The sequence below is a fragment of the Ahaetulla prasina genome, chromosome 4, assembly GCF_028640845.1.
Source record: "Ahaetulla prasina isolate Xishuangbanna chromosome 4, ASM2864084v1, whole genome shotgun sequence".
Taxonomy (NCBI): Eukaryota; Metazoa; Chordata; class Lepidosauria; order Squamata; family Colubridae; genus Ahaetulla; species Ahaetulla prasina.
Window position 1 is genome coordinate 126075466 of NC_080542.1, and position 18781 is coordinate 126094246.

An 18781-nucleotide genomic window follows, 5' to 3' on the forward strand; every position below is an offset into this window, starting at 1 on the left:
ATCCACCTTCCTTTTGATTTTGATACCACATTTTCTTCACTAATCTAGGTCTTTTGCCACCATTACAAAATTTATCCAATTTTTTCTGATATCCTTCAATATCTTTCTCTGTCAAATTTAGCGGTAGCATCTCGAATAAAAAGTTGAACTTGGGCAGCAACATCATCTTACACATTGCAATTCTACCAAACCAAGACAACTTTAACATTTTATATTTATCTATCTTCTTCTCAATTTCATTAATCACCACATCATAATTAAGTTTTTTCAATTCTTTAACCTTGAGTGAAAGCACTATACCCAAATATTTCAATGTATTTTTAATCCTTATCCCAAATTGCTCTTGCATATTCTCACACTCATTACCATTGCTATCCATCAATAATTCTGACTTTGACCAATTTACTTTCAGACCTGTCATTTCCTCAAATTCTATCAAATGCTTATATATCTTTTTCAGGTCTTTCTCTACATTTTTCAAAATAATTAAAGTATCATCCGCATACAAATTTATCTTATACCCTTTATATCCTTCTAATTCTTCATCTTTTTCTATCATTTTTGTCAAAATTTCCATAGCCAATAAAAATAATGTTGGAGACAAGGGACATCCTTGTCTCGTACCTGCTTCTAATTTTATCTCTTCAGTTAATATTCCATTCACCTTCACTCTTGCACTGCTTTTTTGATACAATTTTGAAATAACATGTATAAACTTATTACCAAAGCCTAAAGCCTCCACAATTACTTTAATAGTTTCCCATTGTACGGAATCAAAAGCTTTAAAAATATCCAATGATACTATACCAATTTTATCACCGTTATATTCAGCTACATCTATAATATTTAATACTCTTCTAACAATATCACTCATGTATCTACCCTTCACGAAACCTACTTGGTTATAACTTATATATCTATCTATAAATCTATTTAATCTATTACTTATAATAGCAGTAAATATCTTTGCATCCTGATTAATTAAAGAAATGGGTCGATAGGACTCAATCCTTTCTAAATCTTTATCTGGCTTAGGAATTAGGGATATCACCGTTCTATTCCATGACGAAGGTACTTCTCCACCATGTAATATTCCATTAAATAATTTTTGCAATCTTGGTATTATTAATTCTTTAAATTCTTTATAAAACTCAGCAGGTAATCCATCCTCACCTGGAGCTTTCCCTAATTTTATTTTTTGTATAATTCCATTAATCTCATCTTGTGTTATATCTTCTTCCATCAATTCCTTATATGTTTGATCAATTTTCACCACATATTTTTCTAAATAGCTTTGCAATTTTCCCCGATTAACTGGTTTCTTTGAATATAGATTCTGGAAAAAATTTCTAACCACTTCACATTTCTCTAATTTTTTATAACATCTTATACCTCTGTCATCTATCAAAGCTCCAATTTCTCTCTTCTCTCTTTTATTTTTCGCCATCTTTGCCAATAATTTAGAATTTCTATTACTAAATTCAAAAAAATTCCTATTTAAATATCTCAAATTTCTTTTTACTAACTCTGTATCCTCTTCCATCATTTTATTTCTTAACATATTAAGCTCCTGAAGAATTTTTTTTTCTTTAGTAAGCAAAAATTGATTTTCCAATTCTTTAATTTGGTTTTTATCCCTTTCCATTTTAATTTTATAATTTTTATATTTCCTACTTGATAATTTAATACTCTCCCCTCTAAACACCGCTTTCATCGCATCCCAAACAATTTCAAATTTAACCTCCCCATTATCATTTAATCTCCAACTTTCCTCCAATTTTTTAAGTATCCATTTTTTATCCTTTTCATTTTTATACAGTTTCTCCTCATATCTCCAATAGCTTCTTTTTTTCTCAAAATTAAGATCTAAATCCACCATAACTTCTGCATGATCAGAATCTTTAAAAATTCCCACATCTACCTTATCCACATTATTCAACAAATCTTTAGAAAGAAAAATATAATCAATTCTAGAATATGTATTATATATCTTAGAGAAAAAAGTATATACTCTTTCAATTCCTTTGACCTCTCTCCACACATCCACCATGTCATTGTGTGTGGCGTGAAACGAAATGACATGAAAATTTTAATCCAATACTCATAGTTTGTTTGATACTCAATGCACAAGCTAGAACTTCTCAATATCGGCTGCTTTGTGACTCAACACATTATTCCTTATGGGAAAAAATTGTTTGGTACTCACTGTTTTTGGTACTCATCACGCATCCCTGAACTAATTAATGATGAGTACCGAGGTACCACTGTATCAGGAATTCGTCTAAGGCACTGTCTCATTAGTGATTTATGGCTTCCTAGAGCATCATCAAATCATTATTGTACCAAGAAAACATCAATAAGAATTGGCTTAAAAATAATGACAAAAATGTTGCCAAAAGACACTTTAAAACACTAAGTGAGGAAATAGCCCAAATCTTATACTGGGCTATTGGCTAGCTCTCATATTTCTAAGAAAGTCTAACCAAGATCTAAAGCAAACGTGACAAATTGTTTTATATTCTAGTACTGATTTTCATTTATTTGCTGAATAAGCTAAAAAAATTATGACTTAAAGATACAAATGTCACTTAAGGGATCATATGTACAGAGCAATAAGGGACCCATTAACACATTATTCCAATTGACACCAGTTCCCTAGTCAAATTGGCATCTGCTTTTATAGTAATTATTGCCCAAGAATGAGGCAGAGATGAGACACTTTTGGAACCCTGGCGCCTTAGACCGCGTCGTGCCTTTGCGGCTTCTGACCCGGCGACGAACTTGACCAGCTCCTTGGTACAACAAGGAGCTGAGAGAGATGAAGCGCCGGAAAAGAAGCCTAGAGAGCGCCTGGAGGTCCAGCCGCTCCGAACCTGACCGAACACTAGTAAGGTCATATATTCAGACCTACCTAGTGGCGATCAGAGTGGCGAAACATAACTATTTCTCCACACTCATCGCATCGGCAGATAATCGCCCAGCCACCCTGTTTAGGGTGACCCGCTCCCTGCTCACACAGGGGGCTCGGGAGGACCCCTTACAGGGGCGCGCTGAGGATTTTGTTCAATATCTGTCTGATAAAATCACTCAGATTCGGGACGGCTTGGACATTGATTGGATAGATTCAGGCGGGATGACGGGGACAGGTCTTGAGAATGTTATCTGGGCGGAGTTCGATCCTGTGACTCCTGAGGACATGGACAGGTTGCTGGGCAGGTTGAACTCCACCACATGTTTATTGGACCCGTGTCCCTCCTGGATGGTGCTGGCCACGCGGGAGGTTACACGAGGCTGTCTCCAGGAAGTTACCAACGCTTTGTTGGAGGTGTCTTCCCGCTGCTTTGAAAGAGGCGGTGGTGAGGCCCTCCTTAAGAAGCCCTCCTGACCCGCTGTTTTAGCTAACTATCGTCAGTTCCAACCTTCGCTTTTAGCGAAGGTTGTTGAGAGTGTGGTGGCAAATCAGCTTCCTCAACACCTGGAGGAAACTGTCTATCTGGACCTGCTCCAGTCCGGCTTCAGACCCGTTACAGCACCGAGACGGCTTTGGTCGCGTTGGTGGATGACCTCTGAGAGCCCGGGACAGGGGTTGTTCCTCTGTCCTGGTTCTATTAGATCTCTCGGCTTTTGATACCATCGACCATGGTATCCTGCTGCGACGGTTGGGGATTGGGAGTGGGAGGCACCGTGTATCGGTGGTTCTCCTCCTATCTCTCTGACCGTCAGAGACGGTGTTGGCAGGGGGGCAGAGGTCGACCCCAAGGCGCCTCACTTGTGGGGTGCCTCAGGGGTCTGTCCTCTCGCCTCTCCTGTTCAACATCTATATGAAGCCGCTGGGTGAGGTTATCCGTGGTTTCGGGGTGGATTACCACCTGTACGCTGATGACACCCAGCTGTACATTTCCACTCCGAACCACCCCAATGAAGCCGTTGAGGTGATGGGCCGGTGTCTTGAGGCCGTACGGGTCTGGATGGGGAGGAACAGGCTTCGACTCAACCCATCCAAGACAGAGTGGCTGTGGGTGCCGGCTTCCCGGTACAGTCAGCTTACACCATCGGTGACTGTGGGGGAGGAAGTACTGACCCCCAGGGAGGGAGTGCGCAACTTAGGCGTTCTCCTGGACGACCGGCTGTCCTTAGAGGATCATTTGACAGCCATCGCCAGGGGAGCTTTTTATCAGGTCCATCTGATTCGCCAGTTGCGCCCTTTCCTTGACCGGGACGCCTTACGTACGGTCACTCACGCCCTCGTCACTTCCCGCCTGGACTATTGCAATGCTCTCTACATGGGGCTCCCCTTGAAGAGCACCCGGAGGCTCCAGTTAGTCCAGAACGCGGCCGCGCGGGTGATAGAGGGAGCACCGCGTCGCTCCCATATAACACCTATCCTGCGCGGCCTGCACTGGCTACCGGTAGTCTTCCGGGTGCAATTCAAGGTTTTGGTTACCATCTTTAAAGCGCTCCATGGCTTAGGACCGGGATACCTTCGAGACCGCCTTCTGCCACCGATTGCCTCCCAACGACCTGTGCGCTCCCACAGAGTGGCCCTCCTCAGGGTGCCGTCGACCAAACAATGCAGGTTGGCGACCCCCAGGGGGAGGGCCTTCTCTGTGGCGGCACCAGCCCTGTGGAATGAGCTTCCTCCTGGATTACGACAACTCCCTGACCTCCGGACCTTCAGACGTGAACTGAAGACTCTATTATTTCAGCGCGCGGGACTAGCCTAAGAACAAAAATGTTTTAAACAAATTTTAATGGGGGTTTTATTGGTTCTTATTGTTTTAGTGATCAGGCCTTGATAATATTTAGTTTTAATCTGGGTTTTAAAAGTCTATTTATTATATTGTTTTATATTGTTTTAATATGCCTGTGAACCGCCCTGAGTCCTATGGGAGATGGTGCGGTATATAAGTTTAATAAATAAATAAATAAATAAACCCTCCTAGAAGAGAAGACAAACTTTTTTTTTATTTGAATTTATATCCCGCCCTTCTCTGAAGACTCAGGGCGGCTTACATTGTATAAGGCAATAGTCTCATCCATTTGTATATTATATACAAAGTCAACTTGTATTGCCCCCCCCCAACAATCTGGGTCCTCATTTTACCTACCTTATAAAGGATGGAAGGCTGAGTCAACCTTAACTTGTAGTGATTGTCAAACTCAGGGGGAAAGAACCCCAGAAGTTGCCATTTCCCATGCAGAAGTTGGAGACTTCCCACACAACCCCCATTATGGGATGCAGCAGAAGTTATCAAGTTGCTTCTTCATGAGTGAAAGCAGCGTCATAATTAATATGAAAATTTCAAAGGTTTCTGGGAAAAGTTTGAGTTTTTTAGTATTCTATCCTGCAGACTTAGATGTTGTGGTCTGCCAGCAGTCTGCGGAGCTGGCAACGGACTCGGACAGCAATGAGGCTGAGGAAGAGCATGGGCCAGTCCTGGAGGCTGGGGAAGGCCCGATTGAGGGGTCTGTGTCAGAGGCTCACTCCCATCGGGGAGTGATGTGTGGACTCCAGAGCCCCCAGGGGCTGACAGTAGTGAGGTAGGGGAACAGGAGGAGCCTGTTCCTAATGTATGCATGAGAAGAGCTGCCAGAAGGCAAGAGCAGCTAAAGCAAAGAGGACGACTCGGGAGTAGGGCCAAGAGATGATTGGTCCCTCCCATAAGGCTTAAAAGATCAACAATGGCATTTGTGCTCTTGCCGGAAAACAATGTTGATAGCTTTGTCTTGTTGCATTTGTATAGGTGTCTTCTGAACTTTTGCCAAGAAAGGCTTTGGCAGTTTGCCTAATTGGACCAAGGCTGGTGATAGGACTGAGGAATTGTATTGGGAGGACTTTGCTTTAATTTGGTTGAACTATGCTGAGAATGAAGTTTGTTTGTTTTTACACCAACTGAGTTTCCTACTACCTACTTGGGCCTGGGTCACAACATTAGGCACTCACTGCAGTGGCCTTAATGGATCACAGTATATAAAATAATGATGTGCCGATACGTTGCAGTCCACAAATGACCAGTTATTGAAAAAAAAAAAGCAATCTTAACATATCTCTCATCCATGTTTTCCTTATATAATTTGATACTTCGATCATTTTCATTTCAGAGTGAGATTGGCCTGGTGGTTAAGGCACCAGGCTGGAAAGCAAGAGGCCATAAGTTCAAGTCCTGTCGTAGCCATGAAACCCAGCTGTGAGACCTCGGGCTTGTCACTTACTCTCAGTCCAACTCATTTCACAAAGTTGTTGTGAGAAAAATAGGAAGAATGTGTGTTTGATATGTGCACTGTCTCAATTTATATATATATATAAAGTTTAAAATGTCTGACCACAGAACTGAGAGTGAGGCTTTTCAAATTCTAAATAAAATGCCATCTTAATCCGTTCAAAAAATAACTGCCAATATTTGACATTGGAAATCATTATGGGTCTTTTAAAGAAACTCTATTTTTCAATTTCTTTTTTTTTTTTTTTTTTTTATATTCAAAAAGTTTTTATTAGTCAAAAAAGGTTTATACAAATACATTTCAGGTATGGTAAATTTTCATTTTTCTTATCTAAAATAAGAATTTTACTCAAATTTTTTAACACATACAACAGCCATATGGCAAGCAGGTGACACGAAGTAGCTAAGTTTACAAATTTTAAATACGTAATAAAGAAGAGTCAAGAATAAACAGAATATCGTACAAAAGAGAATAAGGAAAACCAACACAATCCCAAATATCTTTATCACTTCCTAGTTTTGGATCTCAGAACTCTGGGTTCAGCCTGACCCAACTCCAGGGCCGCAACAGCGGCAGCCGCTTCCGCCCCATGATCTATAACCTCCCCTTCTTCAATTCCTGGGTCATCTGATTCCAGGAGGGCTTTGTGTTCCTCCACATAGGCCGTAGCCTCCGCAATTGTACTGATTTTTTTCGTAATGCCCTCCCGGAAAATCATCAATCCTCTGGCATCAGCCATCTGAAGCCCACTCCTTCTGGTACAATTTGCTTGACAAAAATAATATTTCTTTCTTTTTCACGCACCTGTCTGGGAATCTGCCTCAGAATGGCTATCTCCCTGCCCCTGTAAATCAGTGCCCCACTCCTATGTTTTCTAAGAATTTCATCTCTCGCCTCTTCTCACAAATTTGACATGAACCTCTCTAGGAACTGCATGCGTGCGTGCATATTGCGAATTAACTCTATAAACTCGATCCACATCCCAATTCATGAAATCAACACCTCTCCCAAGAAATTCTCCCAACAATTTAGTCACAACATCTCTCAAGTCTTCTTGGTCCACTTCTTCCAAATTTTGAAACCTAAGGAAATAAGACATTTTATCCATCTGTAGTCCAAGCACAGCATTGCCTGTCGTCTCCTCTCTTTTCTGCACTGCCCGCATCTCACCCTCCAAACCTTCCACTTTCTGCTTGTTTTCTGCTGAAACTTGTTGAGTATCCTTTAAATCCTTTTGGATAGTCACAATTTCTGCTCTTATTTCATCCAATTTCTTGTCCATATTAGATAACTTTTCCAAAATTCTCTCCATCTCTCCAGCAGTTGGTCTCTGACCTTTTGCCATTAAGGAAAAAAAAATACAAAATCCTCAGGCAGGCACAGTATCCTTGTAATTTCCTCCGGATCCACCAGGGGGCACTCACAGGAGCAACGAGTCCAGAGTACAGTTAGTCAACCAGGAAGCCGAAGGGAAGTGATGTCATCAAAATTCTCATAGTGAAGGCGGAAGCTGGACGCCACCACTGTTCCCCAGAAGGAGGGGGGGCCTCAAACCTTCCCTCCTAAATTTCTCCATCACCTCTTCTCTCCAGAGCTCCACAAAACCGGTAATCTTCTTATTTTAAGTTCTCCTCTCTCCAGAATAACTCGTGCTCCTTCCAACCGCAGGGGAGAAAAAACCCCCCCGCACTCCGGAGCACTCCACTCACATTTACCGATATTCCCTTCCCTTCTCCTCCTCAATTCTTCTCCGTGCCCTGTTCACCACCAGGCTGCTGCAGTTATAAATCCAATGCCCCGGTGTCACCGGGCACAGCGGCCCAGGCGACGACCAAAATAATGGCCGCGGCCTGTGGCCTCCAAACCCCGCCAAGCCTAGGACGCGCCAGCATCGGTCCCCACAGTCCTGTATGTCGGCTGGGAGACCCCTGGCGAGCCGTCCGTGCGGCAGGTGTCCTTTTCGGAACACCTGGCCCCTGAGGGCCTCGGCGGCGGCCGGATTCGGGCGCTGGAGGCAGGAGAAGCCTTCCAGACGTCCGTTGCCACTGGATACCGGAAGTCGTCTCTCTATTTTTCAATTTCTAATGCATGTAGACCTTATATAAATAGACGACAGAGGAAATTATGTTGGAAGATTGATCAATGAACAGTGGTTAATGTTCTGAGAGAATAACAATAGTTTCTGATAAGAAGAAACTACACAGCAGGAAGAAAAAGAAGTTGCAGGCATTTTTGTTTTCCTGTGTACATTGCAGAATTTAAAACATTCCACTTCAGCAGTATTAAAATAAAATGGCAAAAAAACCAACCAAGTACGTGTTTATAAATAGCATTTCCTTTTCATACATTACTGTGGTTAATTACAAGTGAAATCACTCAACTGATAAGAATTGAGTTTTAGTGTCTTGAGAAGTATTACCAACTACTTAGTTTTATTAATGTTGAAAATGATAACTAAAACTGAATTTAAAAGTTAAATTTATAAAGAAACTTGAAGAGGATAACGAATTTAAATTAATCTCCAAAAGTTCTCAGATAAAAAAGCATTTATAGTCTCAATAAATGTTCCCCATCTACGTTAATAAAGCAAGAATTATTTATCATTTTTTTAAAAAAATAACCCAGGGGACTTGAATGTTTCTGTACATAATACAGTCTTCATACCAAGCCAAAATCTTATCAAAACAAATGGCTGTGCTTTTTGTACTTAGATTATGGCTTAACTAGTATTAATAAGGCAACACAATATAAAATAATAGACTTAAAAGTTTAAGCAATCTACTTCCCTAAACATGTTAATATCCCTATGGCATGATTTAAATATATGTGTTATTTATTTTAAAATATATTTTCTGGTTTAAAATATGATTAGTTCAGGCTCATGAAAGCAGTCATTACAAAATAAAATGGGAAGCTCCTTCTCAGAAATTCATTTGCCTAATTATGCAAATAGTCAACTAGCTGTAGTACTTTATAAATTTATTTTAATGCCATTTTTTAAAAAATTTCCTATGTTTTAAAACAAAACAAATAGGAAATATTTTAATGATAGCATACACAGATAGTCCTTGGTTAACAACCGCTCATTCAACAATTATTTAATGTTACAATAGCACTGAACAAATAAAACGTATAACTGGTCCTTGAACTTCTGGCCATCCCAGCACCCTACATTCACATGATTATAATCTGTGTGCTTGGCAAACAGCTCTCACTTGACCTGTCTACGAGCACCTCGGTCTACTATACATTGACTTGAGTTGTTGGGAGCCTGCATGGAGAGCCTCGTTTAACAACCTTGAATTAGGCTTAACAATGGCAACAGGGACTGCACTGCAGAGATTGCCAAGGTGCAGTCATGTGATGTCATGCTTTAAAAGTGCATCTTTCAACCATAGGAATTCCAGCTCCGGTAACTGCCATTAACTAAGGATTATCTCTATATACAGCCTAGGATTCATCTCTTGAATTCCTGATGTTTCTGAGCTTGATTGTCTTCTTGCAGATATTTCATTACCAGGCTAGGTAATATTATCAGTGATGATGTTGCATTACAATGAAACATCTGCAAGACAACCAAGCTCAGAGAACATTAAGAAGCCAACATAAAATATTTTGCTCAATTGCTAGTATTTAAAATATAATTTACTTAATGCACATTAAAACAATATAAATTTTACAAAAGTTGCTTTTTGCAAACCCAGGTGCATATTACAGTTATCTATTATTTCCAACTGAACTAATATGATTGACCAAGTAGGAATATTTTAAAGCCACAATGGCTTTACTATGCAAGTTAATCACATCAAGAAATTGATGTGAAATCAGGAGAAAAAGAAGCTAAATACTGTAGGTGAAGAATAGTTATCTCAAATTTTAAGTCAGTGAAGCTTATGTCACAGATACAACGTATCTGGCCTCCCAAGGCCTGAAGATCAGGCCATAAATTGAGATATATATAGACAACATCCTGAAGTAAACCATTACCCAGTTTGTGGAGGAAGAAAATATCTGTAATAACTTAATTCCATGGCAAATAATTACCTGTGAAATATGATTAATGGAGGATTCCATTCTCCGGAGTTGGGAGGCTTGGATATCCAATAGTTGGAGCACATTGTTGGCCAATGCATTGATCTGGTAAGCAACACTGGCTAAAGATTGGGTTGTGTATGCTTTGGTCTCTTCTAATGCTTTCCTTTTGTCTGGAGCCTAAAGAATGAGACAAGAAAATGAAAAGCTTAGGTTTTGTTTTTTTAAGATTCAGAGAGAGATCAAACACAAAGTCACAACAAATTAATCAATTACTGATTATACAGAAATGTACGGTATATTATAAAGAGTGAGATATGAATAAATAGCTAGGCACATATAATCTTTTTAAAATGTTTTGGTAACTCCAAAGAAAAACCCCCATAATTGTGTCCCATTGAAACACTTTACAATTCTCTTCACAAGGAATGGAATGTATGAAACACACATGCTAATATTTTTGGAGGATACAGTATGTTCCAATCGGACAATCCAGAAACAGGAAAAGTCTCCTGCAGAATAGTGCACACCCAGGTAGACAAATTGGTTATTCAAATGGAGACAACTGACAACTTCCCCCTGGAAAGAGGCAACAAGCTGGGCTCTTATGGGCTCTCATCACTATTGTCCCTAGGCTTTGACAAAGCAAAGCAAGTAGTAAATGATAGAATGAAGGACATGGATTTGCAAGAAGAAATAAATAGGTTGCCCCTCCACAGTATGGACAGAATCAAGCAGGGTATGTGGGAATCAGCAAGACATCTAAATGATCTGATCTTCCCAAAACAAAGAATAGCTTTCTTCAGAGCCAGATTTAATATTCTTCCCTCAGCACTCCAAGGTACTCCAGCACTCCAGCACTCCATTCTCCAAGGTAGGTATAAGAGAACACCATTAGCAGAAAGGGTATGCATATGTGGTAAAGAAGAAATCGAAGATATCTCACATTTTATTGTACTGTGAGTTATACAGAGTATGTAGGTCAATATATATTCTCCCCTTACTAGAGGGATTGCCAGGGAGGATATACGACTTTTATGTAGGCTTTCTCCTCCAAGACTCAAACCCGGCTACCATGCTTGCAGTGGCAAAATTCTGTGTCGCTGCAATGTCCACAAGAAAAAAATTGATTACAGAATTATAGATGTCAACTTGTGCCAATTTTTTGGAGATATCTATAACGATTTTTTGGAAAAATACATTTACTCATATACTTATCAGCTCTCCACACATGTAAATTAGGAACTGATCCTAACGGTTTGAGATCATGTATTTTCATAACAGGGATGTTTTTATTCACAATTAATTTCAGCATTATTTTTAATTTATTGTATGTCTATTGCTGGTCGATGACCGTAATAAAGTATACATACATATATATATATATATATATGTATGTATGTATGTATGTATGTATGTATGTATGTATGTATGTTTTCTGAGGTTTTCGCGGGTGTTTGCATGTAGGTCGGGTTTTCTCCCGCGTAAAATTGGAAGTGTCTTGGCGACGTTTCGAATAAGTCTCATTCATCATCTTCAGGCTTCAGCTTCGTGCTTCTGGAAGCAATGTGTGATTGCAGCTGTTTCTTCCTTTTTAATTGCTAGTGGGGGTTTGAACTGATTGGGTGGGAGCTTGGCTGTGCTCTGATTGGATGGGGGGTTTTTTGTGCTCTGATTGGATGGGGGTGTGCACGACCACGAACACGAAGCCAAACAACAGCAATGCAGCTCACCAGCTCAAATCCTCCTGCAACTAAGACTAATCTGAGCACAACCAAGCCCCCACCCAAACAGGACACACCCCCAGCCAATCAGAGCACAAAAAAACCCCATCCAATCAGAGCACAGCCAAGCTCCCACCCAATCAGTTCAAACCCCCACTAGCAGTTAAAAAGCTGCAATCACACATTGCTCCCAGAAGCACGAAGCTGAAGCCTGAAGATGACGAATGAGACTTCGTCGAAACGTTGCCAAGACACTTCCAATTTTACGCGGGAGAAAACCCGAATAACCAAAGACCTACATACACACACACACACATGGAAACAAGGAAAAAAAACCAAGCAATATTGTATGCAGTTTTGGTTGATTATTACAGAAGAATTTTAAAGACTTTTTAACACAAGCTGGTTAAATTCTTACTATTTCACAGGAGCTTATGAATTTCAATACAAATAAAAGTCTATTCAAAGTACAAGGTAGATCTCAGATTAGTACGGCAATAAATGATAGAAACATAAAACACAACTTCACATTACCACATTGTTTACCAATGACAATCTAGGGCAGTCCTGATTACTACTGTAACCCAAGACACAAAAGTCATTAAGCAGTAAGAGGTAGGACTTCCATGTAAGGAGGGCAGGTGCCAGGGGAGGTCCTGGGAGAGCCAGCACAGGCCACATGCAGGTCAGGACAGGCTACAAAGTTACAGAAAGGTCCTAGGTTAATGTTGGCGAACCTTTTCGGCACCAAGTGCCAAAATGGGAGTGCGCATGTGCGCGTGTGTGGTGGACCATCAGATAATGGAAGAGAAGTTCCATTATGCATGTGCGCACCGGGAAGCTGAACTTGCGGTTTCCTGTGTGCGCATGCACGCTGGTCAGTTGATCTTTTGGTTTCTGGCATGCAGGCTTGCGCAAAAACCAGCTGGCTGATGTGCATGCGCATGCCAGAAACCAGAAGCTCAGCTTCCTGGCACATGCATATGTGCCAGGGAGCTGCTCTTCCAGTTTCTGCTACTCCCACATGCATGAAGACCAGCTGCATGCGTGTGCTGGAAACCAGAAGCTCAGCTTCCTGGTGCACGCATGCACGCCAGGGAGCTGCTCTTCCAGTTTCTGCCACTCCCGTGCATGCGATGACCAGCTGGTGGGACCGGAAGTTGGCAAATGGACCATTTTCGGCCTCTGGAGGACTTCTGGGGGGGGTGGGGAAGGCCGTTTTCACCCTCCCCAGACTCCTAGAGAAGTTATGGAGACTGGGGACAGTAAAAAATGGGCTTTCTGATCTCACCGGAAGTTGGCAAATGGGCCATTTTTGGCCTCCAGAGGGCCTCTATGGGGGTGGGGAAGGCCATTTTTGCCCTCCCCAGACTCCTAGAAAGTCTCTGGAGTCAGGTGAGAGATAAAAATGGGTCTTCCCCACCACCCCTCAAGGCCCTCCAGAGGCAAGAAACAGCCTATTTCCCTACTTCTGGTGGGCTCAGAAGGCCCGAAAATCAGCTGGCCAGTGCCAGAGCTGAGCTCGCATGCCCACTGATATGGATACACATGCCACCTGTGGCATGCGTGCCACAGGTTCACCATCAAGGAAATAGAGTGTTCAAAAGAAGGAACCTCAAACTGGCCACTAGTTACTTTTTCAAAGTCTTGTTCAAATTCCAAACTAGAAACCTTCTGATGTAGCCAATGAGCTAGGAAATAATTAATCTGGATCAAATTATCAAGCTAACCCTTGCCATATTCCAATATCCTGGTCTAAAAGTAAGATTTGCTTGTTTCCATAAGTGGTAGGAGAGCAAACATAAGGCTCCCCTCCTTATCTACATGCAATAAAGTTTTTCTTAGTGTTTTGTGGAAAGAAAAATAAACTCTACTGTGTGCAATGGGTGCAATTGTCTCAAATAACCTGAGAGTTTTAAGAGATTTAAGATAGCAATTCTTACCCTTTTATGACCTGTGGGCACATGTTTCAAGGTTAAAATGTTTCAGTTCTGAAATGCTCCTTCCATGTTACCAGAAGTATTTCAACATTGTTCTCACCTTATCAGATGAGTTATATACTCTAAAAAAACCTCCACAAGATTATTTGATTGAAAAACAGAATATTTCTAGTAAGATGAGGATAGCACTAGAAAACTTCCGGGGTTTGAATACTTCAACCTTATAACGTTTAGCACACTTCTAACTTCAAAAACAAAGTGGAGTGCAGCAACCAGTATCCTTTTTAAAAAATCTGCCAAGAGAGAGGTTTTTTGATTCAGCATCCTTGAAAACTTCAGTAACGGAAGGTGATGATTTGCTTTGCAGTTTTGTCACTTTCACTTTTTTTAATTCAATGTTTTTAAGGTTTGTTTTTTTTTTAAAAAAGCAAAATGATGGAGCATGGTAGGGACAAAGGGGGGCGCTGATAACATTGAACAAATTTTTGTCTTGGTATTTCTAATTCATATAATTGTACAGATAAATTTCTATATTAGAATTTTAGACCTTTGTAATCATGTTTGGGATTGCATTTAATTTATAAGCTTAGCTTTGTTGCTTTTTACTGCTTTATTTGTTAATTAATCTGGCTATATTTTACATATTTGTTCTATTTATTTGCTGTTCCTTTGAAAACATTTTTTTCAAAGCAATTCTCTATATAAACAAAAGTCTAGGAATCTCTGCAGGGACTGGGGAACTAGCAGAATGATAAATTTACCAGCTCAAACAAACTTCTTTAAAGGTGAAGCTGGGGATAAAATAAGTGTACCAGTCTACAAGGGAGAAGACAACAGGAGATGCTTTCAACAGACATGGATTATTAGCTGTAAGTTTTTATGAGCAACTAATGACTCCATAAACATATTGACAAAATGATGTCAGTTTATGTCCCCTACTAAACAATCATCATTGCATTTATTTTATAGTTTAGGGGTAGGCAACATGGCATCCGTTTAACCCTGTGGATTAAAATAGGGGCCTCCAACCTTGGTCCTTTAAAGACTTGTGGACTTCAACTCCCAGAGTCCTTCAGCCAGCAAAGCTGGCTGAGCAACTCTGGAAGTTGAAGTCTACAAGTCTTAAAGAGACCAAGGTTGGAGACCCCTGGACTAAAACATCTGGGTGGACACATTTATGGGAGTGGCAGACCAAACCACTTGGAAAGTACCAGACCATATCAGGAAGAAGAGTTCTAAAAGCTGTGGTGGTGCAGTGGTTAGAATGCAGTACTACAGATTACTTCTGCTGACTGCCGGCTGCCAACAGTTTGGGAGTTCAAATCTCACTGGCTCAAGATTGACTCGGCCTTCCATCCTCCCGAGGTCGATAAAATGAAGACCCAGTTTTTTGAGAGCAATATGCTGACTTAGTAAATCACTTAGAGAGGGGTATAAAGCAGTGTGAAGCGGTATATACCGTATTTTCCAGAAAATAAGACCCTGTCTTATATTTTTTTGAACCCTGAAATAAGTGCTTGGCCTTATTGCCATGCACTCAAAAGCCCGATTGGGCTTATTATCAAGGGATGTCTTATTTTGGGGAAAACAGGGTAAGTCTATGTGCTATTGCTATTTGCTTGAAGAGGTTTCTTTTTGCCTTTTTAAACCCAATTGTACAAGTCATTTATAGATATCTTTGAAAATCCAACCGGTTAATTCATGCTGATTAAAAAAGCTCATATCATACTAGAAACGAAAGAAAAATTACAACATCTCTTTTTACTAAGTAATCCATAGTGGCTGAAAATACATTAAAAACTAACTAAAGAACAATATGTTATTATCGGAAGGAGCAGAGATTTTTCTTTGTGTTTTACTTCCAATACCGAAATGTTATGAGATTTCCAACTTCCAATACCGGAAGAGATAAAATCTAATTTCTCCCAACCACTATTATCAAAGCAAGAGATTGTGAGAAGAGAACCATGTTAGTCTACAGTAGCAAAAAAATGAGAAAATGTCTGGTGGCTTTTTTTCTTTTAGAATAACACCTTTTATTAAAAGGCATAATCTGTTGTGAACTAGGTCTTTTAATAAAATGCAGTAGTCTGAAAAGATCTTACCAGATTCCTGATTCAAAACCAGAGACATAATTGCGTTGGACAATGAATTTTAAGGGCCACTGAAGAGGAAGGAACTACTAGGAAGATCCTGTAAGTGTACAGTACTACAAAACAAAAGGGAATTAATCACAGATATATTTGCCTATTAAATTACAGGAAGAGTAATTACTGAGAACAAGAAAGGACAAAGGGAAGCTTTAAGAAGAGTCAGTTTAGGAACAATCAAGCATAAAGAAAAAGAAATGCAACTGAAAAAGTATTATTCTTTTAATAAAAATAAGTAAGCTATAGTAAGTCAAACAAAATCTATGAAAAACAAGTAGAAAAGGGTAATGATGGTTATATTCCTCCCAGACGTTTTCCATGGTGATGCCAACCTCAAAATGCAAAGATACAGCTTTACGTTTGTTCACTCCGCCCAAATATAAAATAAAAATAAAACCATCAGGAAGTGAGAAAGGAAGTGCTAGCAGGATGGTGATCAGGACAGCCGCAATTACACATTGCTGGGAAACAGAGCTGAAGTAATTGGGAAGGGACATCTTGGACTTCTCTGTTGTATAAATCTTGGGCAATCACTTACATAAATCTCATTAAGAAATACATTTTTAAATGTATTTGTGAAAATTTCTTCCTTCCTTCCTCTTTCTTTCTCTCTCTCTCTCTCTCTCTCTCTCTTTTTCTTTCTCTCTTCCTTCCTTTCTTCCTTCCTTTCCTGTATATTTCTCACTGACACTGTGGATCATCCATATGTCAAAGAAACATATTTGTGTACTTGCAAATGTTTTGCTGATGTGAATAAAATGGCACTATATCACTTGCCTTTTTTCACATATAAGCTGGAGTAGCCAAATATAATTATTTCCAACTCTAGAGTTGGAGGGGACTGGGAAAAACCTTGCCTTTTCCCACAGATAAAAATGCTGGCCTAAGTCCTAGAACTTGTTTCTAAACCTTGACCACTTAAGATATGTGCACTTCAACTCCCAGAATTCCTCCAGCTAACTGGCTACAGAATTCTGGGAGTTGAAGCCCGCATATCTTAAAATAGAGATAAGTCTTCTTTTGTTTTGTACTTGATTGAAATGCAGGAAGAAGACTAAGGCTTACCTACCCATAGAATTTTTCTATAACCATATATCCAGCAATCTAACATGCTTTTGCAGCTCAAAACTAGAGGAAGATATAGATCCACATGGGTTTTATCCTATATCTGCCTTGTTTCAATCATGATTCATTAAATAAACTTCATTAAAGAAGTTAGCTAAATTACAAAAATAGGATGTTTTACAAAAAAGACTGCCTAGCATTCCCCAGCATGTCAGCCTAAAAGTAAACAATCATACTGTGGCTTACGATGTTGGATGAACCTAATCAGCATTGGTCAAACCACACTGACTCACATCCATAAAAGAAGCCTGATGTAATGCTGACCTACCTCATTCCATTCTTCGTGAGAATTCTTCTTCGTGAGAATTCTCCTTCCAGCACTACTTTGAATAAAATTGTAAGGAAAAAAAAAGACAAACAGGCAATTCCTTGTTTCTAAACCACAGTGACTAATTTATTAATTTTCTCACACCATGTTCCAAACAGCCTTCCACTGCACAGTTGACTATGTTCTGCAGCCTTGGAGGAAATTTGTTGGAATATAGTTATACTGCCAAACTTGCTGTTTCTGATATAATCCAATGCATGTGTATCAAAGATATTTTTCATTTGTATAATGTAGCATGTTTTTAACTAATATTTTATTTTACAGTCTGAAGGGCCTCTTCAGAAGAGTAGAATATTAGACAGATAAGTATCTTCTGTTCCCTTATTTATCTGAAGTCTAATTTCCTCTGTTCATTTCTGGAGAATCTAAAAGATTCTGCAGAAACATTCCTTATGTCAAACTTTACGCAAGGGGGTCAGTTTTTTCAGCTATTTACTTTACTCTTAAATTTATTCCTATTGAAAATAAATGCAATGGTATTTAGTTATGCAGAAAGTCCTTCCTCCTTTGCATTGCCTAGTGAAATGCAAATTTGATGATTTAAATGTTTACATATGACTTAAACAATCTGTATTTTGTTCACATTTTGCTTAATACAATACAATAGGATGCCCTAACCTGCAAGTTGCTACCAAAATAGGCAATAATAGGCAGGCTCCCATTTAAGCAATTCTTTTCTGCTTCTGTAATTCACAACTCTTATTGCTTAAGCTTTCTGAGAAACCTACAGGATTTAATTTACATTTCCTGGTATTTCCAGTTTAGTTTCTTCAAAATTTGCTCTAGTCTTCTATCAGCATTTTCACAGTTCAGTTCCAACAGAGGCATTCATCCAACATTATTTTAATATGTCCCAAGTTATTGGGCCATAGATGCCTCGGTCCTAGTATTTCAATATTTATCAAACACTGGAATTTAAAAGAAATGAATTTATTAGGACAGCTTAATCAGGCTGTACAACTCATAGAATGCAAAGCATTAGCTTCATAAATTAAAAATAATAACGGCCAAAAAGGAATAGCCTGGACACCAATCAGCAAAAGAGCAATAGTGAGGCCTGCAAGCCCTCAGCAGCTGATGTTTTGGGGTGACAGGATTGGAGGCCCTCCCACCGTGGATTTATTTAGTATTAAAAAGAAAAACCACCTGTGGACTATAGAAAGCTGCATGGCTGGCTGTATGTTGTACAGGCCTAAATAAAACTTTGCTATATAGCAATACTTACAAATCCTGGAATGCAGATTCATGCCCATTGCCCAT

At 39.7% G+C, this 18781-nt stretch overlaps 1 protein-coding gene across 3 annotated transcripts in view; it reads right to left on the reverse strand.

Moving 5' to 3' along the window:
- ABI1 (abl interactor 1) overlaps positions 1–18781 on the reverse strand; it is a 106886-nt gene that overhangs the window by 54366 nt on the left and 33739 nt on the right. For all 3 annotated transcript variants that reach the window (XM_058183092.1, XM_058183093.1, XM_058183091.1), the window contains exon 2: positions 10267–10434. In XM_058183092.1, the coding sequence (XP_058039075.1) occupies positions 10267–10434 (168 nt within the window). The remainder of the gene's footprint in view (positions 1–10266; positions 10435–18781) is intronic.